The sequence below is a fragment of the Caenorhabditis briggsae genome, assembly GCF_000004555.2.
Source record: "Caenorhabditis briggsae complete genome, chrII, whole genome shotgun sequence".
NCBI classification, from domain to species: Eukaryota; Metazoa; Nematoda; class Chromadorea; order Rhabditida; family Rhabditidae; genus Caenorhabditis; species Caenorhabditis briggsae.
The window spans coordinates 10,519,146-10,545,973 of NC_013486.2; the positions used below are offsets into that span (position 1 = coordinate 10,519,146).

The 26,828-nt window shown below is 36.1% G+C and overlaps 9 protein-coding genes across 9 annotated transcripts; 7 read left to right on the top strand and 2 right to left on the bottom strand.

The window, feature by feature from the left end:
* Nucleotides 1–15: 15 nt before the first annotated feature.
* CBG02343 lies at nucleotides 16–3,071 on the bottom strand (the record flags this gene model as incomplete). The annotated part of the gene is made up of 10 exons (XM_045242612.1): nucleotides 16–219; nucleotides 269–382; nucleotides 1,122–1,250; nucleotides 1,296–1,415; nucleotides 1,460–1,990; nucleotides 2,038–2,142; nucleotides 2,189–2,680; nucleotides 2,728–2,811; nucleotides 2,861–2,958; nucleotides 3,005–3,071. The coding sequence occupies 10 exons, from the start codon at nucleotides 3,069–3,071 to the stop codon at nucleotides 16–18; spliced, it is 1,944 nt and encodes a 647-aa protein (XP_045092333.1).
* Nucleotides 3,072–4,806: 1,735 nt separating this feature from the next.
* Cbr-srb-1 lies at nucleotides 4,807–6,026 on the top strand (the record flags this gene model as incomplete). Its single annotated transcript, XM_002630622.2, has 4 exons — nucleotides 4,807–5,058; nucleotides 5,111–5,329; nucleotides 5,372–5,568; nucleotides 5,627–6,026. 4 exons carry the CDS (start codon nucleotides 4,807–4,809, stop codon nucleotides 6,024–6,026), a joined length of 1,068 nt encoding a protein of 355 aa, XP_002630668.2.
* Nucleotides 6,027–7,632: 1,606 nt separating this feature from the next.
* On the top strand, nucleotides 7,633–11,052 carry Cbr-srb-3 (the record flags this gene model as incomplete). Its single annotated transcript, XM_045242613.1, has 6 exons — nucleotides 7,633–7,851; nucleotides 8,298–8,432; nucleotides 8,531–8,587; nucleotides 10,025–10,204; nucleotides 10,412–10,608; nucleotides 10,653–11,052. The coding sequence occupies 6 exons, from the start codon at nucleotides 7,633–7,635 to the stop codon at nucleotides 11,050–11,052; spliced, it is 1,188 nt and encodes a 395-aa protein (XP_045092334.1).
* Nucleotides 11,053–11,545: 493 nt separating this feature from the next.
* Cbr-srb-5 lies at nucleotides 11,546–13,119 on the top strand (the record flags this gene model as incomplete). Its single annotated transcript, XM_002630620.2, has 4 exons — nucleotides 11,546–11,779; nucleotides 12,221–12,439; nucleotides 12,485–12,681; nucleotides 12,732–13,119. 4 exons carry the CDS (start codon nucleotides 11,546–11,548, stop codon nucleotides 13,117–13,119), a joined length of 1,038 nt encoding a protein of 345 aa, XP_002630666.2.
* Nucleotides 13,120–14,110: 991 nt separating this feature from the next.
* Nucleotides 14,111–15,344, top strand: Cbr-srb-13 (the record flags this gene model as incomplete). Its single annotated transcript, XM_002630619.2, has 3 exons — nucleotides 14,111–14,563; nucleotides 14,722–14,918; nucleotides 14,963–15,344. 3 exons carry the CDS (start codon nucleotides 14,111–14,113, stop codon nucleotides 15,342–15,344), a joined length of 1,032 nt encoding a protein of 343 aa, XP_002630665.2.
* Nucleotides 15,345–16,085: 741 nt separating this feature from the next.
* On the top strand, nucleotides 16,086–18,584 carry CBG02337 (the record flags this gene model as incomplete). The annotated part of the gene is made up of 3 exons (XM_045242615.1): nucleotides 16,086–16,128; nucleotides 16,184–16,273; nucleotides 18,172–18,584. The coding sequence occupies 3 exons, from the start codon at nucleotides 16,086–16,088 to the stop codon at nucleotides 18,582–18,584; spliced, it is 546 nt and encodes a 181-aa protein (XP_045092335.1).
* Nucleotides 18,585–19,296: 712 nt separating this feature from the next.
* On the top strand, nucleotides 19,297–20,655 carry Cbr-srb-12 (the record flags this gene model as incomplete). The annotated part of the gene is made up of 4 exons (XM_002630617.2): nucleotides 19,297–19,425; nucleotides 19,747–19,965; nucleotides 20,011–20,207; nucleotides 20,256–20,655. 4 exons carry the CDS (start codon nucleotides 19,297–19,299, stop codon nucleotides 20,653–20,655), a joined length of 945 nt encoding a protein of 314 aa, XP_002630663.2.
* A 2,071-nt stretch (nucleotides 20,656–22,726) lies between these two features.
* Cbr-srb-16 lies at nucleotides 22,727–24,864 on the top strand (the record flags this gene model as incomplete). The annotated part of the gene is made up of 8 exons (XM_002630616.1): nucleotides 22,727–22,759; nucleotides 23,347–23,484; nucleotides 23,689–23,874; nucleotides 24,007–24,102; nucleotides 24,151–24,255; nucleotides 24,304–24,398; nucleotides 24,443–24,638; nucleotides 24,685–24,864. The coding sequence occupies 8 exons, from the start codon at nucleotides 22,727–22,729 to the stop codon at nucleotides 24,862–24,864; spliced, it is 1,029 nt and encodes a 342-aa protein (XP_002630662.1).
* A 712-nt stretch (nucleotides 24,865–25,576) lies between these two features.
* On the bottom strand, nucleotides 25,577–26,608 carry CBG02334 (the record flags this gene model as incomplete). Its single annotated transcript, XM_045242616.1, has 5 exons — nucleotides 25,577–25,675; nucleotides 25,722–25,882; nucleotides 25,935–26,291; nucleotides 26,341–26,444; nucleotides 26,490–26,608. The coding sequence occupies 5 exons, from the start codon at nucleotides 26,606–26,608 to the stop codon at nucleotides 25,577–25,579; spliced, it is 840 nt and encodes a 279-aa protein (XP_045092336.1).
* Between the last annotated feature and the right edge of the window lie 220 nt (nucleotides 26,609–26,828).

The window sequence follows — 26,828 nt, forward strand, 5'->3', positions numbered from 1 at the left end:
TTCTAAAATTATTGACTACAAGACTGGCGACAATCCGGTTATAGAAGTTTGAGATTTGGTTCGAAGATGCTCGACAGATGGTGCTTTTCTCAAAAGAGACTTCTCCGATTTTGGAACATTTCTTCTTTCCCATTTTTGAATTATTGATCTGATTCGTTCTCCTTCTTTCTTTTCCCTCTCCAATTGACGAATTCGAGCATCTTGCTCATTCATTTTTTTCTGAAAAAAATTGAAGAGTTCAACAGAATTTATGCAGGTAAGAACAAACTTTTAAATTGGTCTTTTCTATGTCAGCGGCTCTCAATGTCTCCAGTGTCATCGTTGCTAAAAGATCCTTATTCAACTTATCCATCTTGTCCATGGTTTTCAAAGTATGTCGTTCCTGAAAACTTTTGTACCGTACTGTAACTACTGTAGTAAAAACTACTCTAACACCTTAATAGAGTGCCACTCAAACCGTCCACTTTTAGTCCATATACACTACCGGTCAATAAGATATACAAAAACATATTTTTCAGTTGATTTTCGGTCTTGATCATTTTCAGGAGTGTGGAGCTCGGCTGTCAAGTATCCGATCGCTTTGAAAATATCAGAGGGTCTAAAACAGACCTAGATTGAAAACTTTACATTCACAGAATTTTCGAAAGTTCCTAGTTTTTCAGCTATTTGCCGGTTTCTGAATGATATCTGTTTTTCACCTTTTCGAATACAACAGGGACCAAAAGGGAGTGTCTTTCCGGAATCGGGGGATAGCTGAAAAGCTAGGAATTTTGAAAACAGTTTTGTGAACACACAGTTTTCAATCTAGGTTTGTTTTACACCCTCCAAAATTTTCAAAGTGATCCGACGCTTGACAGCCGAGCTCAAGACTCCTGAAAATAGTCAGAATGACCGAAAACCACTGAAAAATATGTTTTTGTACATCTTATTGACAGGTACTGTATCTCATTCCCTAAAGCTATCAAAAAATGGTCAACTAATAAAATGTTTGTCAGAATAATAGAATAATATAATTAGGGTATATTCACCAGCATTTGAACATTTATTTTGGCTCAGTTGGCGATATGGATGGCACTCTATTAGAGTTTAGATAAACCTTACTTTAAACACTTGGACCGTACCTGAATAATTTTCGCTGCTGTAGCTACAATTGTTGGAGACGTTGGCTGTTTTCTTCCATCTACTCCACCGCTCTTTCCCACTTGAATATCTTTTCGGACACTTTGAAGTCCGCGAAGAAGATTTTCAGACTGAAAACTTGAAAAATTAAATAACAAAATTCAATATAATCTCACAATGAAACGATTATCGTTTACCACAACTCGATACACTGATTCTTGAGCAATCAATTCCTCAATACGGTCGAAAATTACATCGAACACTCCGCCCACATTGACATTTAACAATTGGGATACCTGAATTTTTATATTTCTCGTTCTGGCTAACTTTTATAACTAACTTTTGAAATACAGTTTTCCAAAGTGGCAATTTTGTGTTCTAGATTCTTTCTTTCGAGGTCACTAGCCAGAAGCTCCTGTTCCAACTCTTCAATTTTCTCTGCAGATTTCGAGCACTCTTCTTCTGAAACTCTTGCTCTAAACAGTGCATTTCTCTGTTGCTTCGCCTGCTCCAAAAGCACGCCTTCAGCTGAAGAAGCGGCTTTTTCTGCTTCGAAACGTTTTGTTTGTTCTGTATTTCTCTCTCGAACCAAATCTCGTATCGTTCGTTTAACGTTGTTTTCAGTTGGTTCAACATCAGAATTTAGAAGAACACTCAAAGTTTCCAGGAAACTTTTTCTCTCTGTTTCTGCAGATTTTAGAAGAATTATATTATTTTTATTCGAAGTTGACATCTCCTGAGAATATGAACGAAGGCATCTGATCTCTGCTTTCAACATCTCCAACTCCATTTTCTGTTCGTTTATGGTAGAAGTCAAAAGAGCAACATCATGATTGATACGGCTTTCATGATCTTGGCGGATTTCAATTTCCTAGAAACAAAAATAGAAGTTCAGGAGAAAATTTAGAATATGTTTACTTTTCTGCATATTCCATGAATCTCCCTGCTTTGTTCCTTATTCGTTTCCAAGTGATCCATCAATGTGGATACGTGGTTTTGATTCAGAGTGAGGCTGGATGATAACTGAAATTTCGATGTTAAAGTCAAGAAATTATAAAGGCCAGCTTGCCTGTTGCAACTTTTCCTTCAACTTTATGTTTTCTTGTTCTAGTTTCGAACATTTCTTTTTATAATTCAGCATCTCTTTCTCCAAGAAATCGAAATTCCCAACACTTGAATAATTCTCCATTTTTGACAAATCTTCTTGGTCAATATCAAATGCAGAAACAATTTTTTGTTGAAACGTCTTCTGGGAACTTTCAACGTCATCCAATTTCTGTTGAAGCTTTGTCAACTCTTCTACCAACTGCTTATTCTGAATCTCCGATTCCTGACTTTTAACCTGCCATTCCTCTTTTGCTTGAACATTTTCCGCTAGTTCCAACTCCAGCTCAGGAAGTCGTCTCGAGTTTTTTGTTGCCCGATCTTTCCATTTTTCCGCTTCTGCTTCAATTTCCTTTCTCGCTTTTTCGTTTGCTTTCAGTCGCCGCTCCAAACTTTCTAATTTCACTTTTGTCTGTCTTTCTGTTCGATTCTCTCGAATTGTGTAAGTTGCTGCCACCTGAATGAATAACTGATGTTTGAGTAAAAACTAAAAAAAAAACAAACCGAATCAGGAGACCGAAGATCTTCTCGTGACAAATCATGACCTCCAATGTTGCGATTAAGAGGGGAAGTTCGCGGACGGAGAGACTGAAAATGTGGTGTTGCGGAGTTCGATAAAATCAACTTAGCAATTTACCTGTGTGATTTTATTGCCTCGAATATTCAAAGTCGATGTCACTAGTGCTTCAGAAGACAAGTCCAGCTGATGAACAGATTCCGAATTTGGATTTGATCCTGTAAATGTGTCAGTTATTGGGCTAAATCCGAACAAAAAGCTAACCAGTTTCTTCTTTATCGCCTTCTGCAACTACATTTTCAGAATCTCTTAATTCTTCCGATGGAGCCATTTGCCTATTTTTATTATGTCACAGAAATAAGGATGTCCGAATACAAGTATGAGGTAAGAATGAGTCAACGCAACTTCTACGCAATGACCCATTTCATAATTGAGTGCGAACGAGAGGAAATGAGTTGTGGGAAAGGGAACAGGAAGTATGGGTTTTCGGATTTATGTGAAACTTTTGAGAAATTTGAATAAAATTCGTATATAATTCGGAACTGCTACAGAAATACAATATAATATGATATTATTCATTTTAAAGGTTAAAATAGTTTCCAGAAGTTCAAATGGACCTGAATCCTGTGAATACATATCCCGTAGAACTTTGGTTATTCTGAAAAAAAGAAATTGAAAATCAAAGAGAGATGAAAATACAGAAACTTTTGAGATTTCCACTTCTTTTTCCATTTTTTGTTCTTTCCCTCCCATTTTGTAACTGATTGTAATCAACGCCTGAATAGATGTTTTTGTAGCAGTTGGTTCAAAAATTGTGAATACCTGAAAGAAAATTCAAGCTCTTTTGTTCAAAAACTAAAAAATCAAAATCTCACTTTCAAACTATCTTTGAATTCCGAGTCACCCAGTGATGCAAAAACATTGTTTGGAAATAGAACTGCAAATAAAAGTTGAATTACTTCAAAATCCCAATTGATTAGCTACAATTTGGATGGAAAATGGTATCCATGTTCACCAGATTCTCATCGAAAAGTTTCTGGAATTGGAACACTTTCATGCTAATCAGAAATTCTTTAAGGGCATTCAGTTGAAGGTGGACGATTCTGAAATTTAATAATCGAAAAAAAAATAATTATTATTTGAATATTACTGAGAATTGGATAGATTGTGAGATTCTCCAGAGTTCACTAGGTGAAAAATGAATATACAACAAACAAAAACAAGAAGCATCTTGTGACGGAATACCATTTTTTTTAACTGTTTGAGGAACAAACGGTTTTATGAAACATTTTATAGTTTCAGTTTTTCAGATATTTTCAAAAAAATGAATGGCTGACATGTTTATACTTAAGATTTCCCAATCTTTTGGTCATCCGAAAATTTTTTCAGAATTTTTGGGATTTTCGAATCCGCAGAAAACCTTTCGTTTTCCTCAAAAAAATTTCTGATTTCAAAATTAAAAAAATTGTCAATTCAGAAAGCTCAGAACTTCCGATTTTGAAAATTTCGGAATATGAGTTTTTCCACTCTCAAAAAATTATATGTTTTCTGTTTTTGAGTATTCAGAAATTTTCAGAACTTTAAAACTTCTGATTTTTTTGAAATTTCATGAAATTTTCAATTTTTCAAAATTTTGGAACTTTAAAATTCCTAACTTCAGCTATGTTCTTCAGTCCTCTGGGAATTTCGAACTCATTAGAATGTATGAACAAAAGTCTCCCACGAATTCAAGCATTCGCAGAAATTGAAAAATTCCCGACTTCAAAATCTCCCTCTCAAATTCTTGTCCAGTTTCAGACTCCCTCAAAAACACAAAAAATTTCCGTCCACCGGAAAATAACTAATTAGTGTGTTGTCTCTCAGCTGATCACATCTTATTAGTTTTCCTGTTTGTCACTGAACAACTGGAGCACGATATGTATATTCCAGTCGAAAACACACTCAACATTTTGTGCATACATCTTCTTGTTACTTGTTTGAATTGAAACATCAGATGAACTTTCAGACATTTCAAAACTCCCTCTAGTTTTTTTTTTCAATTTCTGTACTTCAAATCAATCCATACAATGAATCAAACAGCTAACACGTTCACAATAAATGAGACCAAATGTTACTTGGCATCTGAAGTCACTTATCATCCTTTCTATCGTTTTGCACAATTCTGGACATTTTTTGTCTCGTTACTTGCTATTCCGACACTCTTATATTTTTTGGTGAAGAAAATATGTGTTCTTCGATTCCATGGAAACATCAAATTCATGCTGATCTGCTATTTCTTTTCGTCTTTTTTATTTGCAGCGGTAGTAATGCTGGACTTTGTAAGTTTTGAATTCTAGAAACTTTCAGAAAATGCAAAAAGAATTTTTTCAGGGATACCACTTTTTTATTCCATTTTTCGTTTCCTCAAAATGTCAATTGATACTTGACTCAACTCTTTTCAAAACTGGACATCTAACAATGACTTTGTTTATGACAATACCAATGTTACTACCTATCGGATTCTCGATTGAAAGATTTGTTGCACTTGGAATGGCTCGAAGTTATGAAAACGTCCGAACTCTACTAGGTCCTGTGCTCGTTGCAGTTTTGGTAAGCCGTTGTGGTTTGAATATCCTCAAAGTATTATTACAGATATTATCAGATGTGAACCTCATTTACAATGTATTTAAAAACGAAAAATTCGATGATCCGTTCATTTCGTTCATATTGATCCCAGCCACTTCAGCTGCCCAGTTCAACAACTTTTTTTGGTTTCTTCTTCATGTCGAAATCACGAATTTCTTCTGCAACTGTATTCTATTGTTAGTTCATAGTCGCCTGAAAAACAAGTAAGTGTTTCTTTCTAAACTTCAGAAATTATAAAACCTCCATAGAATTCAGTTTCAGATTCCTCCGCCAGAGAAGAACATTGTCTGTTAGATACGAATTGGAAGAAATCTCCCAATCATCGCAGTTTACTCTGATTGTTAGTTTCACTCATCTATTGTTCGTTGGCTGGTATCTTATCGCTATAATATATGTTCGTACCGTTGGGCAGGACTTTTTTGGTGGATACGTGCCGTATACAGTGGCGAGAGGAGTCTATTGTGCAGTGCCCACCTACAATCTTATCATAGTTTTTGTTGGAATCAAATCCCTTCGAATGATGAATCTGCGTAGACAAAACAAAGTGCAGTCAACAGTCCAAATGAAGACAACAGGGACAGAAGGTGCCAAAAACTACGAAATAGCTATTTCGACTTATTGGAGTTCGGTTTCTAGTGGTATAAATGCAGTTAATGCTTAATTGCTTTTTCTTCTTTCAATAAACAATTTATCTGAAATCTGAGGCCATATTCATGAACATTTTCCTTGGAGAACCATTTTCCTTTCAAAAATCAACTGGATTATTTTCCAGAAGGACTAGCGTCCTCGGCCTACGGCCGACTCCGCTAGGCGCGGCTATGCCGCGCAATTAGGTGGAATCAGATGCAGGGCCTTCGGCCCTGGCTCAGTGGAATCAGTTGATTCATATTTTAGTCTGTTCTCCCTCCTCCGCTCGCTCAGGTCGCTCCGCTCGCTCAGGTCGAACATACCGGACAGGATCTTCGGCCCTGTAACATATGCCCCAAAACAATTCATTAATTTTTCACTCAAAACCTATTAACTCTTTTAATTTTCAAGCAAATCCAGTTTTCTTTTTTTTAACTGTAGCTATCAAAATTACGCATCGAATGGGAAAGCCGGATTTTTGATTTAGGCCCTAGTTCGGCAGAAAAAACAGGAAACCCCGAAAAAAATGGTATCCACTTGTACATTCGTTATCATATCTCGGTTCAAACAGTACAACTTCTGACGATTTTCAGTGACCGCGTAGCCAGAGAGATTTGCTATCGATCAAAAAAAGATTTGGCCAAAACGGACTGAAATGAACCTAGTTAGGAGCTTTCAAAGAAAATTTCTACAAAATGTCAAAAATGGGGGTGCGCGATCGCTACGGTATTTAAGGGAAGAAGGGGCGGAAAATGGAAGCGTGAAAATGTATTGCACACTATTCAAATGATTTTCCGATTCTCAGGATCAGAAAATGACTTTTGAACTAAATTTTCTCAAAAACTATGGACTGAAAATGTATCATATTTGGTCACAGTACTTAAAATTCCTAGCTCTATCCATTCATGTCATTTGTGTCAAAAAGCATAGTTTTTATGTTGAAAAATAGCAATTCTTGGGTTTAAAATTGGATAATAATGCACTTGATATACTATTCTATCAACATACAACTTTTTTAGCATCCAAAAACTCATAAAATTGACTGTAAACATAAGTCGAGATTAGTAAACCTATTTCATGAAAATATAAAGATTTTCCAAAAAGAAAACAAATTTCTTTCAATTTTCACGCCTTTTCAGTTGATCTTTGGAGAGAAATCGACTTTCCAAGGAAAATGTTCATGAATATGGCCTCTGTTCATGTCTATATTCTCACTCACAATCAGACAAGAATGAAGTTCCTGCCGCCCCCCCCCCCCCCGAAAGAACTTCATTCTTGTTTGAGCAGGACTTCATTCTTGTTTGAGCAGATTCAGAAGTTCTCAGGTTGTAATAATTTACTTCGCAGGGCCATAATTTATTAATTGCTCCGTCATAAAACCACCTGAGATTTTCTCCCTGTTTCAGAAATGCTCTTCACATCATCAATATCATGCTCATGTAAACCTCCCCCAAACAAGTTGCACGTGAAGGGGTTCTTCCCACCTTATCTGCCTTCCTATCTCCCCGCCTTCTAGATGCACCTTAAAACCACTTGCTATTGCATCGTGTTTCACTTCCATTTCATTCTATCATTTTTTGATGGATCTTGACTCATTTCCAATTCATTTCATTGAATAATATTTCTCGTCCAGATCCACCATGTTGCATCCATGCCTTGCTTGTCCAAAGACCTTCATCAACCATCAGGACTACCACAACCACTCGAAAACTCATCAAACTCCATTCAAATGCCCCGAATGCTCCAAAACATTCTCGTATCGTGCGACTCTGAAAAAGCACTTGCTTATTCATACAAACGAGAAAAACTTTGTTTGTAAGGTCTGCTACAAGGCGATGAACCGAAAGGAGAATATGAAGGTTAGTGAACTTACTCAATTACCGTAAAACCCGTATTAGAAGGGCCGACCATTTATTAGAAGGGCCGATCCTTTTATTGTTTCAAGGTACCTCTGGAGGGCCCTTTTATTACAGGGGCTTTTCAATTATAGAGGGCCCTTTTTTCCGGCCATTTTTTTCAAAAAAAAACTTTTGGTTGAAAGGTTCAGTGAATTCTCATTGAAAATTCATGATAAACCTAACAATTTCATCAAAATTGAACGAGTTTTTAAGCAAAATTGTGCGATTTCCGGAATATTCTCCACTGAAAACGTATGGAAATATTCATTTTCGAACAACGCACTCAAAATTTGACGGGTGTCCTTCTATTTTTCCATATAGGAGGGCCCTTCTAATAAGAGGGCCCTTCTATTAAAGGAACCTTTCTAATACAGGTTTTAGGGTAACCTAAATTTTCCTGTTTTCAGAGGCACTACGAAACAGTTCACAAACTGAAGGAAAGAGAGTTCGAATTGGAAAACACCGCAGATCTCCAAAAGTTTTTCCGTGAGCAATTGAAAAGAGCCATGGGAAACTTGGCTCCCGTTGCTCCCACTGTGAAGGTAGAAAAACCAAAATTCGACTTCAGACGTCTTGGTGAAACTCACGAACTTGTAATATACAGTATAATGAAGACTTATACTTCATTATAAATTTTCAGCCATCTCCAACCACCGTAGCTCGTCAAACTGCTAAATCAAATGGGTTCGAGAACAAGGTCCGCATCGTTCCATATCGTTTTTAAACCTTCATGAACTCAAGGGAATATTCCATTGTTACTCAAATCTAATTTCAACACTCGTTGCGCCCAAAAAATTTATTAATTATTTTCTGACCAATTTTTTTTCGATTTTCTATTAATATCATTTCATGGTTCTCATGCTATTTCCATGAGTTTTGTAAAAAGTTCAAAATCGATGAAATTTATCGAAAATCGAAAAAATAGGCCAGAAAATAGTTACGAAAGAAGTTCACCAACTAAGCTCCACACACCCTCGAATTTTCGACCGCAGCCGGACTACCCCTACACCTGAAACTTCTAAATTTACCCGCCTGATTACTGATCGTGAGAATCTGGACCTTCACTGATCTCTTGGATCAAAAAGTATGTTGTACGAATAAGACATGGTTGAAACTCTCCCGTGAATAATCACGTACTTCAATGATTATGATCTCCTTTTTTTTCTTTTCCCCTCTGTTTTTTCCCATATGTAGTTCACTTCCTTGTTTTCATTCTTACAAATTTTCTGTCTGGTACAACCAACGATGTTTAATATCAGCTAAATGAATTTTTCCTGCTTTTTTATTCATGTGTGATGCAATAGACATGATTAACTGAAAATCCGAAATTTCCCACGATCACCTCGATAAGTCAAAAAACTTTCACAGGAATCGCTCGAGCAAATCCTTCTTCCTTTCCTCACGATTTCCGAATTTCATCATTCAGTGAAATATCTTTTAGGTACTTCTTCTTCATCTGTGATCTTATTTTGAATGTTGGATTCAAATCGATCAGAATGCGAACTAGCCTATCAAATGAATTTTCATCCGTTGTACCGAGTCGCTCAGTTCTGGTCTTTTTCAGTTTCAGTTCTTGCAGTTCCTTCGTTAGTATGGTTTTTGCTAGGAAAAGTTATGTATCTCCATTTCCATGGAAATTTGAAATTCTTACTTATTTCTTATTTCCTGAGTCTTTTGTGTTTTTCTTGTGCAATGTGTTTCGGATTTGTAAGTTTTAACGTACAGGGTGGTGCACAATTACCAGGACTGATAAATACGGGTATATCTTTACCCATATCTCAGAAGCACGAGCAATGGTAGAAACATAATTCTATGTTTGGTTCAAAGCTTCTGAAATTTTCGAAGCGATTTCTCCAGTCTAGGTATTGTTATGATTTCCGAAGATGAAATGTTTCTTGCCTGCCGTTGTGATTTTCATGAGGTAATTCAACTTTGACAGGCGATAACTCAGCTCACAGTCGATCCAACCATTTGAAACTTGTTCAGTTGACTGGTGAGGCATTAAAGTTCTCACACTATAAAAATGAGCCCAGATCAAAGTTTTACTCAACTTTTATGCTAGTACAAATTTGAGTCCGGGTAATTATGCATCACCCTGTAAAGAGGAATAAAATGTAGTTCCAACAGTTTTCAGGGATATCACACTTTTGTTCCATTTTTTGCACCTTCAAAGTGTAGTTTGATGATAGATCCTATTTTGTTTAAATGGTGTCATACGTTTGCGATGAGTCTTTTGACCATTTCAATGTTACTCCCGATAGGGTTCTCAATTGAACGATTTATCGCTTTGTTGATGGCAGAGAAGTATGAAAATGCACGCACTTTTATAGGTCCAATTCTCGTTACAGTTTTGGTAAGTTCACAATTCGGAATAATAATTCCGTACAAACTGTAATAGAAAGGCCCCCTAACTTTTTTTTTTACTTTGAGTCAAATTTTTTTGGTTCCTGTCAAAGATATAAAAAATTCCCAGGAGGGGGCTTTCTACATTCTACAGGTTTTACGGTATATTGATTTGAAGATTGCGTTGGACTTGACCATTGTTAAATTCGTTTATCAAAATGAAAAGTTCTCTGATACCTTCTTGTCATTTGTTTTGACTCCAACAGCCTCTGCATCACAAGTCAACATCTATTTTTCTTCTCTGCTCGCTGTAAAACTTTTCAATTTAGTCTGTAATTGTATTCTTATCAAAATACATATGAGGATCAAAAAAAGGTTCAGGAATTTCATTTGGAGCCTTCTTCAACTTTGAATTTCAGATACTACCGACGCACGCATTCTCTATCACTTCGTTATGAATTGGAAGAAATAGTACAATCTTCAAAATTCACACTAATTATCAGTTTTTTTCATTTAGTATTTTTTGGATGGTATCTAACTGTAACAATTACTGTCAGATTTCTTGGCGAATCTTTTCTTGGTGGATTCTTAAATTATACAGTGTTTAGAGGAATGTACTGTACCGTACCGACATACAGTTTGGTTATAGTCTTGGTCGGATTCAAATCATTGCGTCATTTGAATATTCAAAGGCACAACAAAGTGCAGTCGACAGTTCAAATCAAATCAACAGGGAGAGAAGGAGCAACGAACTATGACAATGCAATTTCTAATTATTGGGATTCTGTTTCTCATGGATTAGATAGAATGAATCGTTGAGCTTGTTGATCTTAAAAACACATTACAGCATTAAATGAAGAGCAGCAACCCAAGCGAAAGAATGAACGATCACTATTTTCGATTTTCTAAAAATTCCGTTGTGCACTATTAATTTTTTTTACCTTCCCATGAAATATCATTTTTGAGACAAAAATGAAAATTCTAGAAAATAAAATCATTCCGCCTCACTGCTTTTTGATAATCATTGAAGATTCAAGTACCAAACGTACGAGCTGAAAATAAAGTTGGCTCATTGAACCAACACATAATTCAAATCACACTCTTCAAGGAACGAACTTTCGGGTCTTCTTAAGTTTTCTTCTTATCAGACAGTTGAACTTTTGGTTTTTTTCTGTTTTCCCCGAGCCGAATTTTTTTTGCGTTTGGAAGTGTATCCAACCTGAAAATCTGGGTGCTGGTGTTACATATATTACCCAAAGCTACAGGTATTGATAAGCAAAGAAGATAGTGAAAACTTATTTTTATTTTTCAAATGGTTGAAATAAACCAAACAAAATGCGATCTAGCATTCCAAATTGTGTACCACCCGTTTTATCGACTCTCCCAGTTTTGGACCCTTTCTGTATCGTTATTGGCAGTCCCTTCGCTTTTTTATTTCTTGACGAAAAGAATACTTCTTCTACCATTTCATGGAAATTTGAAGTGCATGTTAACAACATATTTTGTGAGCATCTTTCTTTATGCAATCATGTTATCCTTAGATTTTGTAAGTTGTTTCCAAGCAAGGCTGTGCAAAAAGGCGGCTGGCCGCGGCCTGCCTCAGCCGCAGCTCGATTTTTGAGGCCGAGGCCGGCAGCGGTTTTTTTGTGAAAGCCGTGAAAAGCCGCGGCTAGCCGAGGCCGGCCGAGGATAGCCTCATGAAAACGCGTGAAGTGAAAATCAATTAGTTTTTGAATAATTTCGTTTTTTTGTCATACTTTTCAAAAAAAAATCTACGTTTCTCATGAAACAATTATTTCAAAAGGCCGTGAAATGCCTCCCGGCTAGCCTGGGCCGGCCGCGGCTTCTTCGAATATTTTTTCTGAAGCCGCGGCCTGCTCGGCCGTAGTAAAAGCCCGCCGCGGCTGGCCGCGGCCGGCCGTGGCACAGCCTTGTTTCCAAGTTTCTCGTTTATAATTGAAGTTTACAATCAGCAAAGATTTTTCAGTCATACCACTGCATTGTACCATTTTTCGCAACATCCGGATGCAGTTTGATAATCAATGAAACATTATACAAGTATGGACATATTATATCTTTGTTCCTTTTGACTACTCCAATGCTTCTCCCGATCGGATTCTCAATTGAGAGATTCGTGGCTATTGGAATGGCTTATCAGTATGAAAAAGTCCAAACATTGATTGGACCAATATTGTCATTTGTTCTGGTTTAGTATGTAATAATTTATTGTCGTTCAACTGAATTATTTCAGGTTGCTCCCAACTTCGTAGTCTTCTATTTCATATTTCGAAACGAGGCATTTACTGATGTTTTCATTTCGTTTCTGGCTCTTCCCAACACTTCCGCTCCATCGTTCAACAATTATATATGGTTCCTTGTTTATGCTATGATTGGAAACTTTTTCTGCAACTGTGTTCTTCTGATAGTTCATTTCCGGTTTAAGAAAAGGTGAGGAGAACATTCCAACGAATCTTAAAATACCACTTATAAAAATTCAGATTTCTCCTCGAGAACACAAATTTATCGGTGAGATACGCTATGGAGGAAATATCGCGGTCTTCAAAATTCACATTAATTCTCACCTTCACCCATCTTCTATTCTTTGGGGCGTATACCATAGGCAGTATTTTGGTGCGAACTTTGGGAGAAAACTTTTTTGGAAGCTTTTTGAACTATTCAGTTGCCAGAGGGGTCAATTGTGCAGTTCCAACATACAATTTGTTGATTGCATACATTGGAATTGTATCTTTACGCCATTTGAACGCCAGAAGACAGTCCAAAGTGTTGACGACAGTTAAAATCAGACAGAAGGGACATGAAGGAGCGAAGAATTATGATAACATTATTATGCAGCAATGGGCAACTGTTTCTCCTAAAAGAAATTGAAACACACAATTTATTGTTTCGTTATTTGTTTAATAAAATCTTTCTTATTCGAAATGAACTCAATTATGAGCTCTCGTTCAAGAATCAATGTAACTTGCTTACATTTTTCCTATTAAAGTACATAGGAACGCATTCTTTCTTCAAAATCGAAAAATCAAAACACATAATTGATCTTAAATGTTATGCAGAAATCAAAAGTATAGTTCCCATCGTGAATGAAATGTCATACTTCACACACTTTTTGTATTTTTTTTCATTGTCTAGTGTTCTACTGATTCTTCACAGTTCTCATTGAGTTTCCCGGAAGTAAATTCAGAGAAGCATTATCTGGAAGTTGAATACCTCACAACTTTAGAAATTTTAAAATCAACTTCCTGATTGAATGACCATTCAAAAAACTTGTTATTTGAATATCTTATCATCTTTTCATGTTTAGATCTTCATGGTTTTCGTAGTTTACTCAAAATCGTCTTCATTTTCTTTATGTTGGGTTGATAACCCTACTTTGATGATTACGAGTTTCGTTCCAATTTATGCTTAAAACGAATTGGAAATTGGGATCTGATAAGTCATATCAATCCTCCGCTAATTATTGGCAAGCTAATTGTAAGGCACCGTTGCTCTAAGTAAGGGCACATGTTCCAAAAGTTTGGTTGAGCGGACTTCTTATTTCAAACATCTAATCGCTCGCTATACTAAACATCTTCGTTCTCAAGTTTCCGAATAGAAGAATCTCATAGAAAAAAATCGTAATTGATTCGCACTCACATGACTGCTCAGTCACAGTCTTCCACTCTTTTAAAAAAGTTCTCTTGGTCTGAGTACGTGATCAAGTCATAAAAACTAGTGAGCTTTTGGTCTCCTTCTAAAAATTGATAATATGTAAAGCAGAGATACAAAATCATTCATTCGAAAAAAAGGAGCTGGATGTTATTTCAGGTCAGTGTGTGGCAAATAACGAATTCTAGGCTAATCATCACAGTTGATTACTATGGTTGAGATCAATCTGACACGATGTGAAGTAGCGTTCAACCTGACGTATCAGCCAGTTTATAGATTAGCCCAATTTTATACCTTCTCTGTTTCTTCTATAGCCGCTCCAGCTCTCATTTATCTATTCGTTAAAATACTGTTCCGTCTTCACTTTCATGGAAATTTGAAATCATTACTCATCGCATATTTTATCAGCGTTTTTTTGTATGCATCGATATTATGTTTTGCTTTCGGATATCATTTCTTTTCTCCATTTTTTATCAGCAATCCTTGTGATTTGATAATTTCGAAATCTCTATTCAAATATGGCCATGTTACATTATTATTCCTGCTTACAACACCGATGATGTATGCACTTGCTTTTTCTATCGAACGGTTTATTGCAATTGGAATGGCTAGTCGTTATGAATATACACCTACACGACTTGGACCTATTCTTGCGGTTTTATTGGTGAGTTAATTGAAACTTTATTAAAGTGGGACTCCGATCAAAATTTTTTGCATTAAGATGTTCCCAAAATGAACAAAAAAGTTTGGTGGGTCTCCTCCTTCAAACCGCATCTCTTTTGTGAATGAACATACATATTCAAACATATTTTTAAATTATAGCCTTTTCCCAACTTGTTCATGCTTTATTCAATCTTCAAAGAAGAGAAATTTGATGATATTTTTATTTCATTCCTCATGCTACCCAATACATCTGCACCACAGTTTAATGACTATTTATGGTATCTTCTATATTTGAAAATGGGAAATCTTGTACTCAATGTAGTCCTTCTATTGGTCCACAGACGTTTCAAGGCGAAGTATGTCCAGTTTATTGTGCTATTGTTTTATAATTATTATTCAGGTATCAAATCCAGAAGAGTTCTCTATCGATGAGGTACGCAATGGAAGAAATTTCAAAGTCTTCAAAATTCACATTAATTATCACTTTCACCCATCTTTTATTTTTTGGCACTTACACTGTATGCAGTATTCTTGTTCGAGTTTTGGGCGTACCATTTTTTGGATCTTTTCTGAATCATTATGTTGCAAGAGGCGTTAATTGTGCTATTCCAACTTATAATTTGGTAGTTGTATTTGTTGCATTCACATCGTTGAGACATCTGAATTCAAAACGATCTCTGGAAGTTCAAACAACCGTGCAAATAAGTGCGACTGGATATGAAGGAGCAAAAAACTATGAAGATGCAACTATTAATAGATGGGCGACGATAGCTAGAAAATAAATTTTCTCATTTTATTTTATTTTAACATTTTGAATATAAATTGAAATTAAAAGTTTCTTTATATATATATACATATTTCGGCACAAAATTCGAAAATTTTTCTTTCCTTACACCGTTCTTTTTGAAGTCATTTTTTCCAGACGCCAGATTCAGATTTTTCACGAAAAACACCGGAAAAAGTCACGCGTCTATAGTTCTTCTGACATCTGAAGTAGATTCATATTCTAGATCATTCTGTGTGCATTCTGAGTACGAGACTATATTGAGCTTTTGGTTTTGTGACTTGGTGCAATCTGGTGCAATCTGATTAGGGGGTACGAAATCTTCCAACTGGAAAATTGTCGGGTTCGTGTGTGGTTGTTGTAATAAATATCGTTGGCCCTCACAAGGCAGACCATTGTTTTTGAGATCTCATCCTAATCACTGTTAATCGAGTTTTGATTCAAACTCTTGAAATTTCCGGTACCACAGAGAACTTACTGAACAACATGTGCTTACTCGTTCGAGTGTATGAAGGCATACTTTGATACACTTTTGTTATTTAAAATTCTGATTGAACAATAAGTTCAACATTTCAGAGAAGCGTTGAGTAAACACGGTTGAATCCGTTGTGTTAAGAACCTAACTGGGAGACTCACCAGATAAACAGCTTGCCATCAAACAAAGAGAAATATCAAAAATCGAGACACAAGAATTGTATAAAAATAAGATTTCAACAGGGTTTTAGAATGTTTCAAAACCATGGAGAATCCTTCAAGTATGCAAAAATTGGTTCAACAGTTCGGTATTCAGCAAAATCGAAAAGTCTTTAAAATTTTGGAAAATTCTAGATCTTTCAGGATTCCCATACTTGTCAACCGAGCTGACACCCATTGTCGGCCCGGGTGACACTGTCAATTGCTATTGCCTACGGGAAATACTTGAGAAATGTAAGGGGTATCTAATCTACCAAGTTTCCAATGATAATTGACAGTGACTCCCTTCAACTCGAAGCATACCACACACCTGTATGGACCACCTGGGAACGCCCCACAACATCTTATAAGGAATGTTGGTTCATTCCTTTTCAGTCACATTCCTCTCTCTCTCTCTCTCACTTTGCTGTTAATCGACAGTACTATTTTACATTTAGTGTTTACAGCTTTCTCACTTTTGTTGCATTTTTGCATATAAGAGAGATCAAATTTCAAAATTTTCACGTTTAAGAGAAAATAATCGAAAAAGAGAAATATTATGAGAATTTACACATTAAAAACAGCGATTACAAAAAAAGTTATTTTTAAATGGGAATTTTATTATTTTCCCCAGAAAATGTAGCGTGAACATTTATTTTCATTAGATCTGGGTTTTCATGAAAAAACCACAATTTTTTGATTTATTTGTTAACGTTTTTATTAAAATTAAAGAACAAAAACACAGAATCGTTCTGCAGAACACATCTGTGAGAGAAAAATATGTCGCAAAAGTTAAATCACAGAACCGTTCTGCGGAACGATTCTGTGAAGAACACAGTTTTGAATAGAAAAAAAAGAATTTCAATTTTTTCTGCGTGAGCACAGTATTTTTCAAAAAATTCGTTTTGAAACTCAAAACGTGAAAATTTTCAAATGTGATCCCTCTTATATAGGAAAGGGGGAATTTCAAAATTTTTTTTGATCGTCGATTTTTTTTCGTAAAAAGTTTGCTTTTGTGTGCTTTACCAAAAAATATATTAGAGACAATAAAAGTATTCTTATCTGTTTTTATTTTTCCAAATTCACTAAAAATATGGTTACAATAGTGATTAATTTATAAATGTTTACGTGAAAATTATTTATTTAGATCATCAATTATAAAAGAAAAAACACAAATTTATTGAAGAACACAGAAAGGAAGCCACTTCTTTTCTGTGCAGAAAAGAATAGACACGTAAAAAGACAGAAAAGAAGAACCATCCTTTCTGTGATTTTTCGGTGTGGGGAGAAATAGTTCAAATTATTCCTGACAAAAACGTGAACTTTAACTGCAGAGAGTTGAAGCTACTTTGGATGTGGACTTGAAACAAAAACTCGAGAAGGTGAATCTGAATGGTGAGTTTAAGGGATGGTGATTTTGAAGACTGGCGCGATGCAGTGTGAGTACTTGACACAAACCTGTTCAGAATTTCATTTTAGCTACTCGATTACTTTATAATCCCATAAATAAACAACTTCGAGAATTCACTTCCCAGAAACCGAATGTCGGTTTCCCAGAATTTCAAACAAAATTCGAGCAGTCGTAAATCGTAAAATGAAATTCTGAACAGGTTTGTGTCAAGTACTCACACTGCATGGCGCCAATCTTCAAAACCACCATCCCTTAAACTCACCATTCAGATTCACCTTCTCGAGTTTTTGTTTCAAGTCCACATCCAAAGTAGCTTCAACTCTCTGCACTTAAAGTTCACGTTTTTGTCAGGAATAATTTGAACTATTTCCCCCCACACCGAAAAATCACAGAAAGGAAGGTTCTTCTTTTCTGTCTTTTTACGTGTCTATTCTTTTCTGCACAGAAAAAAGCTTCCTTTCTGGCTTCCTTTCTGTGTTCTTCAATAAATTTGTGTTTTTTTCTCTTTTATAATTGATGATCTAAATAAATGAGAAATAAGTAAAAATCATGATGAATGTAGAACCATTGAGCTTTCAACATCTCTGCTATTTTTTATCGAAATTCAACATAGTCGACGCTTTGTATATTTTTAGTAGTGAGATCTGTCTAATTGTCACAGAACTGTTTGGATTTTCGAAAAAAAATCGACGATTTAAAAAATTTTGAAATTCCCCCTTTCCTATATGTGTGAATATTTCAGATGTCAAATTTAACAATTGCTACCCCAGGATCGACAATTACGAATACCTGTTCCGATGCTCCACTCACCTCCGATCGAATCGCAAAGTCAATGCGACATTGACGATGCTCAAAGATCTGCAGACTCCGCTAGCCCTGATCAGACTGTTTGATAGCAAGGAGCTCGTCAAACACTACAGCGACGACACGGAGCACAAGAAACTGGCCAACATGGTTCTTCTGAAGATTCGAGCTATGAAAATGGAAGAGAAGAGACAAGATGTAGGAAGACGTTCGAGCCGAAGACTTCTGACGGATTCAGAATTCCATGTATCCCGACGCATAGAATCCAGAAGAGAACCATTATCGCCAAGTAGAATGGCTTCTTGGATCTTTTCAATACTTCCTCGGTTTTTCCTCACAGTACCTTTATGAAAGATCTTTCGTAATAAATCTTATTTTTTTCAAAGCTCTTCATTCTTTGTTTTCCAATAATCGGAAAAAGGAAATTTTTGAGCTGCATACTTGCATTTATATCTTGCATTCTTCTCAGTGATTAATGTTGGCTTGGAGTTCTGGAACCTTATTTCTTTCTTGTTTAACAGTTTTTTTTCATTATTGCTCATTTTTCTGGGTCTCAAAAAAGTCAATCAGAAAGTCTTTATTAGCCTTCAGTAGTAACTAGATTTCTCGCAGTATTTTTTTTCGGGTGGCACGACTTGACTCGTGAATGAGCTATTCTGGGATTGTTTTCCCGATATGTGTTCTGGTCGGCATTTCCAATTGACGCGTTTTCCAATTTGGATATCATTAAAACAAGTCAGTCAAATGCTCGTGTTCCTATATGATCTCAATAGTCCATTACCCGCACCACTATTCTCTGTTTTTGGTCTCCAACAACCAAATATCTCGTTTTAAAAACCAATCAGCAACACGAGAAACAAGATTACATATTTCCTGGTTTCTCTGGATTCCGTATCTTTCTTTCTTTTATCGCACCACTCTAACACTTTCTTCTTCAACTTTCCGGAGACCTCAGAAAATGGCCGAGGCTAACTTAACAAGGTGTGAATTAGCCTTCCAGATATCATATAATCCAATCTATCGAATTGGTCAGTTTTGGTCATTTTTTGCCTCTTTTCTTGCAATGCCTTCTCTACTTTACTTTATATTCAAACGGGTTGTAACTCTTCCGTTCCATGGAAACCTCAAGTTCTTGCTCATCTCTTATTTTGGGGGAACCTTCTGCTTTGCAACAATCACATGTGTCAATTTTGTAAGTTTTACCGTGCCGCGTCCAATGTTCTCAAATCTAAGAAAGCTCAGAAACCAGTCCAAAGTAACGCCCAGATCTCCAAGATTTTCCATTCGCACAGTTGAAACCAGAGAGACCGTACAGGCCTAACGCGTCGAGACCTGCAAAACAATTTCAGCAGCTTTTTGAAATAACAGTATTTTACAAAAATAGCATTGTATAGTGGTGTGAATTTATGCGGGTCTCGACGGACTGCTCTCTAATAGTAAGCCCAGAAATCTCTGACTTGGGAACTTTGGATGCGACATTCATCGATGTCGTGGGAGAGTGTTTTGCTTTCAGGGATATCACTTCTTTCTCCCATTTTTTGTTTCCTCTAAATGCAGTTTGATAATTCCAAGAGTCCTCTTCGAACATGGTCATTTAACATCACTTGTCTGTATGACGATCCCAATGATCCTTCCTGTTGGATTCACAATCGAACGATTTGTTGCATTGATTATGGCTCGTAGCTATGAAAACGTGAGAACATTTCTAGGTCCTCTTCTAGTTCTCGTTTTGGTAAGTGCTCAAATTTCAAGAATTTTAGAATTTGTCAAGTTTCAGACTGTGATCGATTGTTCCATATTATATGCAATATACCATGACGATCCGTTTACCGACAACTTTATCAATTTCATTCTTATACCATCAAATTCTGCTCAGAAGTTTAACATGTTTTTCTGGGCGTTGGTGGTTATTAAAGTTACGAATTTCTTATGTAATTCAATTTTACTGTTCATTCACAAAAGAATGGAAAAAATGTAAGTGATGCGGTTTAAAAATCACAATTCAAAAACCAATATTTCCAGAACCATAAAACATAGTTCCACATTATCAACAAAGTATAATATGGAAGAGATTTCACAGTCATCCAGGTTCACTCTAACCGTCACCTTCGCACATTTATTATTTTTTGGATGGTATGTGGGCTCTATTCTGTTTATCCGGACTGTTGGACCAGATTTCTTTGGTGGAACAGTCAATTATAGCATAATGAGAGGTGTTTATTGTGCAACTCCCACTTATAATTTGGTGATTGTATTCATTGGAATCAAAGCGATTCGTCGTCTGAATGTTCAAAGAAAAAACAGAATATCGTCTACAGTTCAAGTGAAATCAACTGGTGATGAAGGAGCGAAAAATTATGACAATGCAATTTCCAACTACTGGGATACTGTATATACTGAAAAGAAAAATGTTAAATACTAATAATAAATAATGAACTTTTTTGTCCGTTTTCTGACGCATTTCGTTTTGGATATTGAATTGCATCAATTTTCAAATGACAAAGAAGACGTCGTTGTAATTTTAGAAGATGTGAAATCCGAATCAAGCTCAAATATTGCCTTCCTCTTCTTTACGCCTCCTTTCTTCTTCCTGTCATTTTCGTTTTTTTTTTCATTTGCGTTTTTTGAAAAGCAGGGTGTAAAAAAAGGGAGAATATGTTTAGAAGAAGTAGTAGACAAAGTGTATTCTGTATGCATTTCATGTTTTCTTCTCACGTGTCTTCTCACACAAAAAGTACTTGAGAGAACACTTGAAATCGAAATCCTGAAAATGAGAAAGAACTTTTTTGTTCTGCACGGTTCAAATGTCTGAATGTCTGTCTATAATCTCTTTGATTTCTCTCTATTTTTGCGCTCATTTCCTTTGATTTCCGGAGGCTTTTCCCACGTATTCCGTTTGCATGGGATTGTCATTTGACCATAGTGAAAATAATCTAAAACGTCAAGGTTCAGAAGCATTTGTAGTTGTTTTGTTGATGATGTTTCAATTTTAGAATTACCCCTTTGTTTGAAAGATTCCAGGTCCACTTTTGACACCGCTTCTGAGCTTCCTATAAAACTGCAAGTTTTAATCTTCCTTATACTGGTACAAAACATCGGATCCCAGGAAGTGAACTGCCGGTGGCCGAGATCGAGGGTCTTACAACGAAAACTATTGTAACCCTAAAATAACTTGATTTTCCGGATTTATTTTCGTCGATTTTTCTGTCATTTTCCACGGCCACCGGCGTTTCTCTTTCACAAATCCGATTTTTCTTCGCCAACATAATATAAAATAGGCATTTTGAATCCGACTGGTGCATGTTTCTTTTTTATACCAAGGATGTTTTTAACCAAACTCGGACGAACGCTAATTTTGGCAATAACTATCGTCCTGTCCTATTAATCTCTTTCTTAAGATGCAATTTGCAAAATCCATGAACAAACTGCTCAATTAGAGAAACCAGATTGCTTCAGAATTTCCGAAAAACGATGACGTTCAAAGACTGCAAGCATCCTAAGAGTTTATAAATGCCAAAACCGCCGAAATAGGGCCAATAAATGATGCTCATTGAGTTGATAATTGAGCTAATAAGCTGCAATTTCAATCGTTTGAAGTGCTCTGCATTGTCAAAACGATAAATCAACTCATCGTTTTTTATTCTGGAAACGGGAGACATTTTTGAATTGACAATACTTGTCTTCAATTCCTTTGTATCTTAAATCAGTTCTGAAATTTGTTGATTCATCAAAAAAGGAGCTACAAAACCTTCTATAAGCCGGAAATTGATTTCCCAACCTTTCCCTGCTCGTTTGTAATTCAAAAATCTGGGCTTATCCTAACTTTTTACAACTCTTTCACTATTGGCAAACAACACTGGGGTATAATAAAATCAACGAGAATTTCGAATTAAGCTATCCTAGCTAGTGGCGCCATCCGGCTATAACGCTGTTCAAATAAATCCTGCTGGAAAAAATGGCCAAGAAAAACAACAATTCTAAATATGGCAGTGACATTTTTTATTTCACACCTCTCCCTCTTTCCCATTATTTCCCACAATTCTGGAATCCTTCTAGATGAATGAACCTTTATCCTCTAAAAATTAATGGAAAATATGCAAAATGCGTCATTTTAAAAATAAGGGCAAATAAATGAGAGATGACCGCATTTTGCACATTTGCTTCTCTCTTTTTTTGCTCATTCTAATTTATTTTTTGACCACAAAACACAATGAAACTGAATGAATGACCCATTCAACCATTCAACCGAATGAGATAAAAAAGAAAAATATCATGTGATAGTGGACAGAAAAATCACAAAAATTTATCATCCTACACTTTCTTCTTCTTCTTCTTCTCATTTTTCTCATTTTCTATCTTTGCTTTTGCTCAGAAATACTGTTTATTTAGGATCATCACTAAACACCCTCATTCCTTACGAATTGTGTATTTCTCTTTCTGTCTCTGTTGTTTGAAATCACTGATGATCAATTAGTGAAGAACAAGAAAGAAATATGGATCGAGAGTTATTTGAAATCTGCCAAGAGGTTTGTTTTTTTAATGAAGTATTTATGGGTTCGATTACAGTTTTAGGATCTAATGTCCTGTTATTTGTAGAGATCAAAAAGCCAAAAACCAAGAAAATATCAGACAATTTGTTCACAACTCAAACATACCAACCGTAATAGATGCATTAGAAGGGTCCCCTTAATAGAAAGGCCCCTCTAATAGAAAGGCCTTCCATGAGGGACCTGGAAAAATAGAAGATCTCATATAATGAAAAACCCCATAAAAATTGTATTTTTTTTATTACAATTTTCGGTACGTTTTCTGTGAAAAATATTTCAAAAATTGCTCAATTTCTAGAGAATTTGCTGAAGCATTCTCTTTTGATAAAAAACTTTCTAAATTTTGGTAAAATTGATAGCTTTCATGAAATTTGAACGAGAATCCAACGATTTTTAAATGAACATTTTTGGAAAAATGGCCCGAAAAATAGAAGGGCTCCCTCTAATTGAAGGGCCCCTGTAATAGCAGGCTCCTCCGGAGGCATCTTGGAGCAAAATAAGGGCCCTTCTAATACAGGTTTTACGTTATTTTCACATTTTTATACTAATACCTTGTAACTTTACAGAACAGTTCCACCGCGTTCTCAGTTGGATATCAGCTAGTCTACCTGATTTATGTTGTCTTATCAGTCACTTCTGTCTTTACATGCTCATATTTTATCAAAACTTTCATATGGAAGTCCACATTTCATCCGAATTTCAAAGTGAGTTTATCCAATCATCATTCATACCAGAAAAAATCGGGGCCCAGCTCGCGGGCCCGGCCGGATCCGACCGGAGATTGTCAGGATCCGGTCCAAACCGGTAGGCTGGACCCAGTTCTTGAAAGTTTTGGAAAAAGGTCGGCCTGGCCCTGTTCGGCCCGTTTCAAGTATTCTTTTATTCTCTCTGTAATTCTAATTGCTCAGCTTCTTCTCACAATGTATTTCTCTGCTGCAATATTCCACTCCATCCTATTCACAGCTTCATATTTAATGATGATTGAACGATTTTTGGATTATCAAACCGAATGTGATATTCACGTATCAGTAGTTCCATACATGATTGTACACAGCTCTATTGCAATCTGCCTATTTTGCGGAATGTTGACACAGGTTGGTCCGATTGGACTTGTTTTTCAGTTTCTTTGATTTTACGATTTTGTAAAAATGTTCAAAATATTGGAATAATTTAGTTTTCCGCTCAAATGCATTAGTGATGACATTTATTGAAGAATATTTTTTCAGGTGTTCATGGTAATCGAAAGACTTTTTGCAACAATTAAAATAGAGAGCTACGAGCACAACACTTCCTTCAAGCACATTCTTGCTTATTTATTTTTTGTGAGTTCAGATTCTAGAATTATTTTGAGGGAAGGAAAATGATTTCAGTGCATAGTCCTACCAGTTTCTCTTCTGGTTTGGGCTTATCAAGATGCGGATTATAAATCACCAGTTATCACTGCAATCAGCCCTCCAAAAGGTGTTGAGTTTCGAGTGAGTTTGACGATCTTTTCATTTTTTTTTAAATTGGATTTTTTTCAGCTAAACATACTCTACATTTTCTGCTTCCTTCTTGCAATCCTTGCTCTTATTCTGCTTCAAGTCGTTCGATACGTCAACAAAAGGAGAGAAAGCAGGTTTGATTAAATTGGAGTTCTCAGTAAATTAAATAGAGTTTCAGAATTGAGATCAGCTTATCCGGACGATTCCAAATTGTGGAGAATATTGATACGACTACATTTATTTCTTCCATTTTAATCATCAACATGATCATTTCCGTGATTTACATCGTGGGAATTTTCTCACTCAGAAATTTTGAATTCGATGTTTTCATCAACAATCGAGCAGGATTATCTACGGTGAAACTTGTGTTTTATGTGAGTTTTGACCCCGATTTACAAAAAAACGAATTAATATTTTCAGCTTCATCCCTTGTTCTCTTTTCTGATGCCACTGATATCCAGTTATCACTTATCTAAAATGCGTGAACGTCGTCTGAAAAGGAGAGATCATCTATTGGCAATAAAAACAAAAGGAAGAGAGGGATCTGATGCTTACAATCAGTTGCTACATGATCAATGGCAACAACACTTTCTCAAGTGATTTTGAGTTCTCGTCAAGTCTTGAGTTAATTGTTATGTTTACTAATAAATGTTGCTAATATTTCTTCTTTTTTTGTTTAGTGTGCCTACCTATGGGATTCCAGTAGTTCCATGAGATTGTAGTGATCCCATGGAATTTCAATGGTCCAATGAGATTTTACTTAACGCGGAAGAACGTGTGGGTGTTTCGGATGATGGAGAGGGGGGCATCAAAAGTAATGTAAGTTGCAATGCGTTCAATGAGTTTAGGAAGTAACCCCCGGGCTCAATTTTTGGGTGTCCCGCCATTTTTGGTTCGTGAGTACTATCGAAAAGTCACTTTTTCAGCTGTCAAATAACCTTAGAGCCCCTTTGGAATTTTCGAAATGCTTGGTAATTTTTTATTTTCAAGCTGAAAATAGTTTCAGTTTCAAGCTTTTCTCGTACGTTTTCAAAGGTATTCCCAAAGAATTTTCATATTTTGCCAACTATCCAAATCGTTCTCCCCTTTTTTGTATTTTTGTAAAATGATCAAAGATGTAAAATATTCCAATATTTTGAAAAAAAAACAAGGGCATCACAGATACATAACTTTCATGGGATCATTCAAATCCTATAGAACGGCTGAAATCTCATGGGACCACTAAACTCAAATAGAGCCTTTTTCTTTCACACATTTTACATTTTCATTAATTGCTCTATATAGTGCTTATTATAAGAAATCATGTTTCCGGTTACAACTTTGAAAATGGAGGCTGTGGTTTTTTGGAGAAGGATGCCATACTCGCTTTGATGAGGTCATCAGTGAACAGTTGCGACATGTTCCACGTGGCCTGAAAAACAGTACATTGAAATTCCAAAAAAGATTCTAAACCCAACCACATAATTCAAACTGTTCTCAATCGAATGATCTCTTGCGTAATTTAAAACATTCTTCGTCCCCTGTACTCCAACCGGACTTTTCGAAGCAATCAGTTTTGCCATCTTCGTCACATCATTTATCATTTCTTCGCGGGTGTCAAAGACACGACTGAGAAGACCTAAATGAAAGATTTGAAAATGGATAGAAACACAGAAAAAAAGGTATTATACCGAATTGAAGTGCTTCTCCTGCTGAGAAATGGCGGGCAGTCATACAAACATCCTTGATCCAACTGTGATTGCCTACCACTTTGGGTAGTCGGTTCAATGTTCCAACATCGGCTGCCATTCCGATATCAACCTCTTTCACAGAGAGTACGGCGTCTTTCGTGGCAACTCGAACGTCACAAGCAGTCGCAATGTCAATGGCAGCACCCAGACAGTATCCATGCATTGCTAGGATAACTGGTTTGGAGCACTCATCGATATAAGTGAACTGTTTTTGCATAAACTTGATGGTTCTATGAATATTTCGACCTTTTCTTGCAGAATCATCGGTGTCGTTGTCTCCGTTCAAAAACGATACACCTGAAAACTCTAGAATCCAAATATGAAGAAAATGAAACAAAAACTGAACCTCCCAAATCAAGACCGGAGCAGAAGTGTTTTCCCTCCCCTTGTAAAATGACAACTCGACAATCCGGGTCTTCATCAATTAGCTGGAAGCAATCTCCGATTTCTCTGAAAATGTATTGTTCAATAATAAAGACATTTTATGTCACAAACTTCCAAATTTCCATATTCAGCGCATTGAATTTATTTGGGCGGTTCAGAGATACTTTGTACACGAAATCCCCAACATTTTCTACTTTGACCAATTTTAAAGAATCGTATTGTTTCTGCATTTTTTTCCGTAAATGGGTGAGTGAGGGGTGAAGATCTGAAAAGAGATAATCTTGTGAACAGTGAGAAAAAGGGAAAATCGAACAGAGTCTAGTGCAACGTAGGGAGACTTTGGATTTATATACTAAAAACCGGTCAATAAGATACCGTAAAACCTCTAATAGAACGACACCCGGATCGTCCACTTTGAGCCTATATATCTCACTTCTTTTGAAAGATATC